Source organism: Carassius auratus, chromosome 16, assembly GCF_003368295.1.
Source record: "Carassius auratus strain Wakin chromosome 16, ASM336829v1, whole genome shotgun sequence".
NCBI lineage: Eukaryota > Metazoa > Chordata > Actinopteri > Cypriniformes > Cyprinidae > Carassius > Carassius auratus.
The window spans coordinates 22,457,317-22,470,107 of record NC_039258.1 but is presented as its reverse complement, the minus strand read 5'-3'; the positions used below and the strand labels follow the sequence as shown (position 1 = coordinate 22,470,107).

Below are 12,791 nucleotides of genomic sequence, written 5' to 3'. Positions count from 1 at the left end.
TTGGTTATGAGGTGTGGAATTATTATTAAATCATTCATTATTCTTCGTTTAACTGTCAAGTCCAGAGTAACCGCAGGCAGTGTTTTACTCAGCACTAAAAATTACGGGTTCCAAAGAGGTGTTTTCTTTGCCAAATGAACCTTTTTTTCACTATAAATAACCTTTAGTGGAATGGAAGGACTCCACTGATGATAAAAGTTATTCAAAGAACCAATAATGCCAATAAAGAAGCGTTATCTGAAGGAAGGACACCGTGGTACTTACACAGGGATTGAGGTTTTAAACCTACAACCTTTGGTTTACTAGATATTTACCCACTCGGCCACACCAATCCAAAGATGTTAGACTGGAAGTGCTGGTCCTAGACTTCAGAGGGCCCTGAAAAACCAGGACGCTCCTGTCAGAGTGTTAATAAAGACCCCAAAATGACCTTTGAACCTTCCAGAGCAGTTTCTCCATCAGTAATACAATTTAAAAAAGAAGAAGTAGGAGAGCAGTGAAGGATTCTTCTGTTTCTTTTGTTGTTTGATTAACAGCAGGTTTATTGTCTGGAAAGTATCCAGCCATGTAGTAATATGAAAAATAGAGACATTTACTGAAGAAGAAGATACAAGAAACCTTGTCTGTAGGACAATGACGCCTCAGTCCACTTTAAAGGGGTCATGAACTGCCTCAGCTTTTTATTCTGTACTGTTCTCTGAGGTCCACTTGTAATGTTATGAAGATGTTCACACCAAAAAACATCATTTTGAAGTAATAAGCTATTTTCTGTCCTGTTTCAACAACCTCATCAGAACGCAGTTTCAAAAGGCGTGGAGTATTATAGACTCAGAAGTAAATGCCCTGGTTAAAACTGCATAAATACTCAAATCAAAAATCTGTTTAACAGACAAAGCAATAGTGATGATGTGATAAAAACTCATAGTTCACCCACTCTTTCCTAACACTGAGATCAGAAGGAAGGCAATGCAAAGACTGTTTTTCTTTGCTCTTGTTGTGTTCAGAGCATCTTCATCATTTGGTCTCTGTGTAGACGTGCGTGTTCGCCGCCCTTGTAAACACTACATGTGTAGATCGGTGGGTGGGGCTAAAAAGGCAGCACTGTAGAAGCAGGCGTTGATGATCTTCTGTGGAGGCGGTGCTTATCCACACTGTTACGTCATAGAGTAGAACATTTGTGACTTGCTGTAATTTGTGATTTGATATTTTGCCAAAAAATAAATAAAATTATGAATGTTGTGTACCTTACTTTACAGTGTGCTACAGTCATGCCCAATTTAGCCTGTTAGGTATGAAATTTGAAATATTTAGGGGTGTAAAAAATGCAAAACAATTTATTTCATATTTAGTTTTTGGTTTCAGGTGCTGGAATTCAGAGCCGGAATTATATTATTGTCTAGTAAAGATAAAATATTGAGGCTTGTGTATGTTTTCATGTCTCTTTTTGATTAAAAATAGACTTCCTAATAGCTGATATTCTCTCTCTTCCAATCGGTGGTGAAGACGGGACGGCTGCTCATCAGTCATGAGGCTCCGGTGACCGGAGGATTCGCAGCCGAGATCAGCTCTACGGTTCAGGTAACAATCAGATGGAAATCAAGACTCTTGTGGATGTCATGCACTTTAAGAATAAAAATTGTGCATTTTATTGGTAGACCTGTGGTTAGTTGCATAAACTTCCTACATTAAAACAAAAAAAAGCCATCCATGAAGACTAGAGCAGGCATATGAACATCTCTGGATGTGCTCTAGATATCAAGGATGCATCAAATGTTGTATTTTGCCCACTACTTCTAATGTGCTCGGACGCTCAGTTGAGCAACAAGATTACAGCGTATCTCAGTTCTCACAAAATGTGTTTGTCTGTCCTAGATTGTTTTTCCAGGTAAAAGACCGCAAGTCCTTTCTTTGAATCCTTGAAATTCAGAAGCAGACTTTCTTAAGAACTAGTCTGACAAACTAGTAGTTAGTCAAGGGGCAGTCTGACTTAGTTTTTGGATTCAAGTTCAATATCTTTCAATATTATCACTGCTGAAAACCATTAGAGTTTTGTGTAAAGTTTTTCTTTTAAAGAATTCTTTGAACTGAAAGTTGAAAAAAAAAAGCATTCATTTGAAAAAGAAATCTATTATAGATGGATAGAAGTCTTTATTCTCACTTTTGATCAATTTAATGCATCCTTGCTGAGTTTAAGTGCGTGCTGACCTCAAGCTTTTGATTGGTCATGTTCAGATTCATGAGCGTCTTGGGCCTTGGCGAGCTTGTGTTGATGGTGGAAATTTTCTCAAGAGATTGGTCCATGCATAGATGCAGGGCCGGCTTTTAAACACAAACATCAGTCACGTTTCCATTGACGTCATTGTTTGTTAAAGCACCTGTGGACACGCTGGTCGCTGCTGAGTCAGCCGGATGTGCACAGATAATGGCATTGAACAGAAAAGATGCTAAAAAAGGCTTTTAGCTTAAGCTGTGGTCAAGCTACTGACGTCTGATAACGGCGGCTAACGTATCTGCCCTTCACCTAAACACCCAGACCCCAATATAACACACATGCCATTTCTGCAGTCTAGTGTTGTTACCATACCAACATTTCACTGAGCTTTTTACAGTGTTTTACATAGTGCTACCTTAGTATGTTTCATTTTTATTAATTTTTTTTACATGGTATTTTGCATCATTTTTAAGTGTAATAAACTGCAACCTATACACAATGTGACTTGAGACTTACACACTTTTATTCTCTCACTCACTAAAATGCTATTTTTACATAGCACAACTCAGCAATCACAATCAAGCAATAGATAAAGTGTTAAAATTCACCCAAAACAGCTTAGAAAGGGTGCCGACAACAGCTTATCATTAGTGGTCGGCCGATATTTGGCATTTTTCAAATATCGGCATTAGCCTATAAGTTTTTCTGCTTGGTCGATGTGGTCGAGGCATGACTTTTATTTTGATGGCGCTGAGAACAGCAGCACCTGAACACACAGCTCACGTTCTCCCTCGTTCGTTGTCGTCATTAACAGTTCTGACTAATATGGATAAAGTCTAAAATCTAATAATCAGATGATCATATATAAATGCTTTATATTTTAAATTCGTGATTTCAAAATATGCTGCGCTTTATGCATTCGCCCACTGTCATATTCATGTCATTTTCTCTGTGTGCTGTGTGTGGAATGAGTGTTACCCTGGCTTTATTTAAAAAACATGATTCCCAAGCACACAAACTTCCCAGAACACTGAGTGCACTCTTGGTCACTTCCTTTTCAACTATATTTTTATAAAATATTTATTTATTTGTGAAAAATACTTTGTCATCTAAAGTATGTTTATTTTATAAATTTATTCTTAATCCATTGTCAAATTATTTCACATTTCTTAAATATGAAAAAAAAATATGTATATATTATATCGGCTATCGACCCCTGCTTTCCAAGATATCAAAAAAAAAAAAAAATGATATTGATTGCCCACTATTTATCATTGAGTTTTCAGAGGCAAGCACCACTCAGGATTTCTGCAGAAATGCTAAAGGTCTAGATGTGTTATTCTATCACAGTAGAGACACAGTCTTACAGCAGAGAAGCTGAAATCATCGAGCAGAGGATCTCACAGAAGCTGAGACTGTGACAGCGCACTGTTATTCCTGGACCAGGACCTGGAACAGGGATATTTTTCACATTGATCTCTGTGTTCCTGGACAAGTCCATGGAATAGTTGGAATTATATTTAATATCATCTGTCTCGCTCTGTGTGTATGAATAAAGCAGCCAGTTTGCTCTGGAATGTAAGTGTGTGTGTGTGTGTGTGTGAGAGAGAGAGAGGTGTGAAGAGGTACAGTATGTGGCTAGTGTTATCCTCTAGTGTAGAGAGCATTTATGATGCAAGTATGTTTCAGACGGCATCTGATCATGTATCTTCAGAAGGGTTGAATTGGCCCCTTTCCATGTCATGAGTGTGAAGTTGAATTAATTTAAAAGTAAATGAACGCACATGATTTGAATTGGAGTAACAGTAAAATTCATCCTGTTTCTAAATGCTAAATAAATGCTCTTTTTATGAATGTTATTGATGATCTTGAGTATGATTGATCCATGCATATGTTTAATTAGTTTAAATTCTTTGACCTCGAAATGTTTCATGAAAATGATGTTTTACTTAAACCCCGCCCCTTTCTTACAGTCAGCTGCATAGCTTGCATTGTGCGACGCCCACATCTCAACATCCAATCAATAACTGAATGATGCACGCCTTTGTAATGTTTTCTTTTATGCCATTTTATTCTATATTATATTTAAATACAAAATGTTTTTCATCTAAAGACTACTTTCACATGAATAAAGCAAAGCACATGGACCGCAAAGTCAGAGGTAATAGGAGCACACTTCTACCAATTGAAAGTTAATTAAATGTTTGTAGGTGTATGAATATATTATTAAATTAATTTCTTAGAACATCATTCCATTTTTAATTCAGCTTCATTCTGATGGCTGCTTTAGTTCATATTCAGGAAATGTGATTTAAAAGACAGACATGACAAATCATTTCTGATTCTGAATGTCTGAATTGTGAAGTCTTCTGACGTGCTCTAATCAAGTGAGATTAGCATGAAGTTCAGAATGATTGTCTAAAAATGGCCTTTAAGATCAGCGTTTCAGATCAGTGTGTGGTGTTGAATTTAAAGAGAAGTGAAGGATCTCAGAGACTCAGAGGAGCTTCTGTAACAGTGTCAGTGAATCTGAGGGACTCCTGGAGAAGATTTACTGCTTCTCGTTCTCCAGTTAACAGCCAGGAAGTTACAGTATTTTTTATCAGTTATGACAGATCATAAACAGCCTCATTAATGCTGACTTGTATTTCATGATATGGGAACATGATAAATGCACTGGCACTGAAGCTCATGTCAGTGGGTTTTCTGCTTTCTTTGACTGAATCTCTGAGTGTTTTTTCAGAGTAGGTTAGTGTTTGAGAGCATCTGTCCTCATATGGCTTTGGGCTCAAATATGCACTTAACAATTGTCTCTTTTTTTGGCTCTCATGGTCGGTAATATTGGCATGTCCGTGTCATGCTAGCCTTTGAATACTCTCTAATATGCGGCAGTTGCTGTTTTTACTCTGAAAGCCAAAAATATGTGTTTGTGAGGCAGGAATACAAACACACACACACACACACATATATATATATATATATATATATATATATATATATATATATATATATATATATGTGCGTGTGTGTGTGTGTGTGTGTATAAATGCATATGTTTGTGTGTATATACACTACCATGCAAAAGTTTGAGGTTTTATTTTTTCTTTAATGCAGAGATGCATCGATTGAAAGTGACAGTAAACGCCATTCGTAATGTTAAAATGATTTCTATTTCAAATAAATTCTGTTCTTTTGAACTTTCTTTTATTCAAAGACAAAATTACATTGCAGTTTCCATAAAACATTCAACACGGATAACATCTGGAACTATTTCTTGAGCAGCAGATCAGTATATTATTCTGATTTCTGAAGATCATGTGACACTGAAGACTGGAGGAATGATGCTGGAAATACAGCGGAGCATCACAGAAATAAATTACACTTTAATGTGTTTTCAAATAGAAAATGGTTATTAAATTGTAATAATATTTCACAATATTACTGTTTACTGTATTTTTGTTGTATTGTGGCTCTAACAAGTATTTAGACACTTAAGCCACATGTATAAATATATGAATCATCACATCCTATAACAAATTTAGAAAGCAAGTAGCAATTGCTGGTTTTTAATTTGAACTGTCCAGTTATCATTACTCTGACAAGTTAATAATATAATGATGCTCTTCTCAAATGTTGGTGAAGATGGAGTAATTCAGTCGTGTTTGCAGTCCACATGCATTGGCTGCACTTCTCTGTTCTTCTGATTTTCCAGTAAAAGTATTTAGAGGTTTCTATTCTTCTCGTGATCCAGGTTGGCAGGTGTACTCCTCCACTTTGGGGCAAAAAAACAAAAAAAGAATGATCCCAAATAACCTCATGTCTTTAAAACCGAGGATAATTTACTAAATATGTATTGTGGTGATCCAGGCCTGCCAAATGTTTTTTAACCCCTAAAATATTACACACAGTGTGATGCCTTGCTTCAGCTGGTTTTAGATTGGTTTGCTGTATGTTTATCTTCGTGGGCTTCTACTAAACTAGTTATATGCTGCTTTATTATCCTGTTCGTGATGGTGGAAGAGAGGATGGAAAACATGAGTGAACAAACATAAATGCCAAAAACATCAAGAGTTTGAGAGCACATTGTTTTTTCCTGCATTGCACGAACGTGTTGGAGTGGAGCGAACTGAAGCGAACGAACGTTTTGCATCTAATTTTAACTGATGTCTATCAGCCGATGTCCTGACGTGTCCTTTCCTGGAGTTCATTACCAGTCATTACAAACCGCACGCTTCAGATTCATCCTGTGTAGATAAAACTATTTCTGAGCAGCAGAAGCACTAGGTTCGTCGTGCCACATCAAATCCCAAAGCGGTGATTATGTGAAGCGGAGCAGCAGGATGCCAGGCTGGACTCGAGCATCCAGGACCTGCAGAGCCTTTCCTGACATCTCTCCTCAGAGCTGGAACTGCCTCCCGATGCAAATCCGAAACACATTTTTGTGTTTAAACAGGCTGTCATGTGAGGCGAGCACAAAGCCCTTTTAATGAAGCTTGACGCTCTTTTGTAGCGACTTAAGAAAACGCTAGCAGACGAAGGAGTTCGCCCAAAGTGTGACATGTTTCATGCATAGCTCATGCGTTTTCCATGTTGGGATTTGGACAGCGAGTGTCCATCAGGGGCTGGAGGTGTCTTCATAGACTGTAGATTTCAGTCTTGGCTTTGTTTGAGGGGAAACATTAGACTCTGCACTGCAACATTAGACACACAAGTTTCTGTGCAAATAAGTGTAGGGTTTTTAGTCTTCTGTCGTTTGGCAATCAGGTTTGTTAAGCTTCCATTTGGGGCTTGAGACTTTCATTACAGTCCTCCAAAAACTGCTTTTTGGGGTCACGACTGAGGATAAAAACTCAGATTTTTCCATTCGCTGTTGTTGATCGTGTTGTTGTTGATTTGGACACTGATTCATTTCTTGTTCCTCCATATTCAGGTCATGTTCTTTGGTTCGCCGTTGGCTAAGTCTGGTTAAATCTTCCCTCGACCAAAACCCAGTAGGATTTTTCCACTGGCTTTGGATTATTGCAAAAAATAGACTCTGTGACCAACAAAAGTCTGAGAAGATAGTCTTCACAAATGAACACAAAAGTTGGTTTTGAAGCCTAAATAAAATCACCAGAAGTGAAATGCTGAGCTGGACTACAGAACGAAGTACGCTAAAGTCACATGACCTCAGCATCACCACCATTTAGCTTGCCGCAATTATTTCAGTACACAAATGAAAACACAAATACAGAAATACATTGAAAAATCTAGTATACAAGAAATGTAAAGCTTCAAGATAAAAAAGACATTAAATCAAGTGGTTTAATCAATATTTTGGTTAAGAAATTTTGGGCTTTTGTTTACCATATGTAGCTCTATATGTATGTGTGTTGGTAAAGGTGTATATGTAAATAAATGAATGCTCTTCAACATATATGTAAATCAGAGGGATTGTTTGAATTTCATGATCTCTTTATGAACTTTTTGAAGCATCTGAGTTTTCAAATCAGATCTTTACAATGTGAAAATAAATTATTTCATAAGTATTGGCACCCTTTGGTATAGGCTCTGAAGATTTTTATGTTGATGGAGCTGGCTGTGTTCTTTTGCAGGAGGAGTGTTTCCTCAACTTTGAGGCTCCCTTCAGCAGGGTTTGTGGGTATGATACACCCTTCCCTCACATCTTTGAGCCTTTCTACATCCCTGACAAGTGGAAGTGCTTCGAGGCGGTCAAGTGTATGATCAAATACCAAAGCAAAGGTAGGTTTGTTTATTTTAATGTACTATTATTATTTAACCCAGTAAAGCCTGACATATGAAATACTTCTACTGTTTTTTTAATAGAACATTTTAACTCTTTCCCTGCTTGCGTTTTATTTTAATATTTGCCATCCACAGCCAGCCTTTTTTTAAATAATTTTCACCAAAGTTTAATGGCACTCAGAATATATCATTTTCTAAATATGTAAACATTCAATACATTAAAACAACGAACAGAGCATTCATGCATTTTTATATCAACTCTTGTATGTGGGTAAGTTTAATAAAAAAAAAAAAAAGAAGAAAGCTTAGAAAATAGTCTTTCTTTAAAAGACTACATCTGGATCAGATTCCGAAAGATGATCAAAACATCGTCGGAGTCAATCATTTCCATGAACACATCCAAAACTTCACGTTCCTATAACACTTTCTGCATCGTCATTTCATTCCATAAAGTTAGGCAGGTGTTTGACGATCAAGGTATTTTATATATGCATTTTGCTAGATATGCTATGGAGTCCCGCACATGACATGCAAGAAAAAATAAAATGTGTGCACAATTTACTAATTCATTCCCTCGCTGTACTCAAATGATGCAACTCGAGGGAACAATTAGTAAATCGTGCTCACAATTTAAAAACTGAGGGAATTAAATAGTAAATTGTGCACACAATCTAGCCTACTGTTTTGCAGGACTCCGAAATATGCAATCGCTGGTTTATTATTCTTCGCATGAGTTCTGATCCAGGATTCAGTAGTCTTTCAGAAGATGCATACTAGCGCCCCCTACCATATAACAGTGAAAACACAGAAAGCTGGAAATTTCCGTCATTGGCAGGGAAGGAGTTAAACTGGATCGTTCAAAATAATATAAATTGCATCAAGCATTTATGGCTCATATATTATGATATAGTGAGGATAAGGAACTCAATTAATTCAGAGGAACGAGCAAAAATATGGAGTTTGGTGCAGATGCTGATATTTATCTCCCAATGTTATGTCTTAGTTCGATGATATTTAAATGATCAAAACTTGTAATGCAATGCAGTACACACATGATGATTGAGAGATGAACAAATAAACATTCCTTAAACCCTGATGATCAGATTTGAGGCTCACTGGTCGTTCTTAAATAAATGATGTCTGGATAATCAAGTAAAGCCAAGCTGTTTCAGTCCAGTAAGAAATATTTCGAATAATATCACAGCTTTTCTTGCAGTATGTTCATTTCATTAAAAATCAGCAAAGAATTCAAAGCAAAAAGACAGTTAGTCTAAAATTAAACCTTTCACTTGCTAAAGAACTGTAAACTAGCAATCAGATGACAGGGAGCTTGGAGTAGATTGTGTGTGACAGGTTTTTCAAACTTTTGACATTTTAAGGGATTAGAAATGTACATATCAGTTATGTGTTCAGAAACAATGAGCAGTATCAGCGCTCTTTACTGTTTGTGGCAAGACCAGGACTGTGTTGCCAGACTCATGCTGCTTGTGTTCAGGCTCCAGGTTCAGTTTATTTTCACTTAGGGTTAGGGTTAGGGTTAGGGTATTTGGCTGTTACAGGTTACTAGACAGTTACAAGCAAAACTGAAGTTATGTGATCCACAGCTACTGCACACAGAGCCAGAACTCAACCGCTGCTGTAAACATCTGAACCAGCATTTGCCACTTTTCTCGTTCACAGGAGACACAGATCGAGAACTCGTCCTCCTCTACATCACTGAACAAACCTGTCAATAACACCACCATCACAGCTAACAAGGTTTCTACCTGTAGATGGGACCATCTTACCGGACGGGAATATCCTTGATCATGTGGACTTCACACGGCTGCTGTGCTCTCGCTGTTACCTGGACTTCACCATCTTCTGTTTAGTTTAGTTTTTTTAATTATTCAACTTAATTGAGACTGTATCTTGTGTGTTACTGTTTTATTGGATAAATCTCTCTTCTAAAACATCGCTGCAGCTTTACTGTGTGTTGTCGTCAGCAGAGACGGATGGCGAGCGAGACTTGAACCACAAAGCGTGGACAAAATATAAAGATAAATCGGCGTCTTTCATTTTGGTGGAGTGACCGCAGCGGCTCGGTGCTGGGCGCGGCGCTCAGATGACCTCAGGTTGAGTGTATTCTAGTGTCCGGCGCACTCTCACACTGTCATTACTCACTTAAGCATATTAAATCCGGCCCCAGTGATCTTCACACAGACGCTCGGCTGAGATCAGATCCACACTCCCCTCTGAGGTTCACGGAGGAATGTGCAAAACATTGAGTACATGGATGACTGATGAATGCTTGGGTGAACCTGTCAGAGATGGCCTTCTCAGACTGACAGATGTAATTAAGATCCATATGCAATACAAATTCACAATCGAGACATTGTAATCTTGATTTTTACACGGCTGCTTATCAAATAAATACAATTGATTCATAAATAGCCAATAAATTGGTTAATGTTCCGAGCAGTGTTGCAAAGCAGACCCCTGACGGAGGGGAAAACCTTGGGAAAAACACGATTGGGCTGGTTTTGGGCAAGCTGAATAGCAATTGGGCTGGTTTTGAATGCAGAACTGGCAACCATGGTGAGTTAATTACAGCATTTTTTGTTTATTTTTGGTAAACTGAAAATCATGCAATACAAGCCACCAAAGAAATGCCAAAGAAATACATTATTCATCCAATTTAATTGAAGACTCTAAACACAATATATAAAAAGATCGCATCAATAATAAGACCACATTATAAAGCCTTTTGGATGCTTTCATGAAGACTTTGAATTGGTCATTTCACAGTAATAACACTAATAGCATGTACAGCATTATTGTGCAGATCTTAAACAATGGCAAGATATGAGATTTTGCTTAAAAATCCTTAATCTCACTGACTTTAGAGGACAGTGGTTTCCCCATCAAGTCATAGACAGGTAGTTATTTTATTGTTCCCATATGGGAAATTATAGTGTATTAGCATCTTGCCAAAGCCAGCACTAAAATACACAATGCATTACAATTAATTCATAATAGAAGATTTACCAGACAATATACTGTAACAAACACAATGGTCTGAACGTAACGCAACAATTATGGATCAGGCTAATACCATTTATTTGCTTTATTTGGCTACTCAAGAGTCCATCATCTGTTTTGCTGTTGAAGTTACTGAAGCATGAAAAGTTTCAATTTATTGCTAAATGCTGAAAAATCTGGCATTCATGGACACAATATCACAGTGGAAAGAAGTGTTGGCTATTACAGTCTATTAAATCAAAGTTGTGATTAATTTATAGAGGTTTTAAAAATTTTACATACATAATGGGAAAGGTTATAAAAATAAAGCAAACAGTTCTTGCATTCAATTTGGTTACTATTTTCAGAAACATGCTGGAGTAATTGTGCCTCATTTATGGTAATATGATGAATCTGAATAATAAATGAAGTGTGGTTTGTAATGATTGGAATTACTCTGCTGATCGGACAAGAGCTAAATCAGACATGATGTGGATGCATTTCAGAGCAAAACCGGATATTCGAGGACAAAAATGACAATTCTATCCATTAGTAATTTATTGGAAAGTTAAAAGTTCTCTATATGACAGGAGGTTGGAGGAGATGGGTTGAAAAAGGAAGAGGAATTCATGACATCAGCCAAAAAGGAAATCCATTTCAGAAGTGGATTTAGTTGACAAAGGCAAACATATTTTATGTGCAATAGCATAAAAAGTTACAGCAACATGTTGAAGTAAATCTCAAGCCAAACATTTGGAATAGGGGTGCCTTTTAAATCCTGAATTTGAAAGTTTTTAGGACTGAAAAAGACCGATATACAGAGAGTTCACCAGGGTGGAAGAGCATGTCATTTCCCAGAATATGTTACTCGTGCTGAATTTCTTAAAATTTTAGTTCAAATTCTGTCATTCAAATTCAACCTCCCATGTGTTATGGCCAACTCGGTTAAAATTCACACTCATGAACTGAAAGAGTCAATTTCTCATATAAATATTAGAAGCTAAATTGGTGCAGATAAAGATTACGGGAAAAGGAAAGTAGCCAGACACCTGGTTAATGGCCATTTAACATTTTTGATTCTCTTTGGAACTATAAAATTTAGTTCTACCAGCCGACCCCCCAAAAATTGGTGGAAGAATAATTCCACTGGAACGGAGCCCACCCCCAGAAACGGAAAATGAATACCTGCCGTCCGTCTATCATGTCGTACCGAAAATAGAAAGGAATAAAGCGTTCAGCATCTGCAAACTCAGACAAGTGTAAGCACAGGTCCTTTATACTTCTATTAATAATTATATAATAAGTGACGCAAACAACTGAATCTTCCCGGCAGAACTTTTCTGGTTCTGTCAAAATTAAGTTTGTTTCTGTTTTCGTTCCTTCAACTGGTTCAGAGCCCTGTTGGATACCACCTCTTCACTGGCCAGCAAGGGGCCACCAAAATCACCAACAGACCCTCCTGACTCGTCTAAGGGTCCAGAGCCATACATGCACAGAGCTCCTAATCCACGTAGTAACGCATCTGTCACCACAACTATACGAGTAACCCTGCCCAGGGGAATTCCTTCTGATAACAAAGGGAATTAGAGCCCAAAAGCACAATGATGTAATTGTCACCTGTCTGTTTAAATGCAGCATGGCATTCAGCCCAGTGATCTGCATCCATCTCTGAAACTCATACATAAAGAGGAGACGCAGCCGAATGACTAAAAGAAAGAAACTGCAGTCAATAGCCCCACAAATTTGTGTGAAGAACCCACAGTGTTAGGGAGCATGCACGCTACCACTCTCCTATCTTCACTACTGATACTGTGACTATTGTTGTTTGTATGTG

At 37.5% G+C, this 12,791-nt stretch overlaps 1 protein-coding gene across 1 annotated transcript; it reads left to right on the top strand.

Annotated features, from left to right (window-relative positions):
- The first annotated feature begins 216 nt into the window (after nt 1–216).
- LOC113115639 (2-oxoisovalerate dehydrogenase subunit beta, mitochondrial) lies at nt 217–9,747 on the top strand. The gene is made up of 4 exons (XM_026283171.1): nt 217–276; nt 1,471–1,578; nt 7,807–7,954; nt 9,638–9,747. Exons 1-4 carry the CDS (start codon nt 217–219, stop codon nt 9,691–9,693), a joined length of 372 nt encoding a protein of 123 aa, XP_026138956.1. The 3' UTR covers nt 9,694–9,747.
- The last annotated feature ends 3,044 nt before the right edge of the window (nt 9,748–12,791 follow it).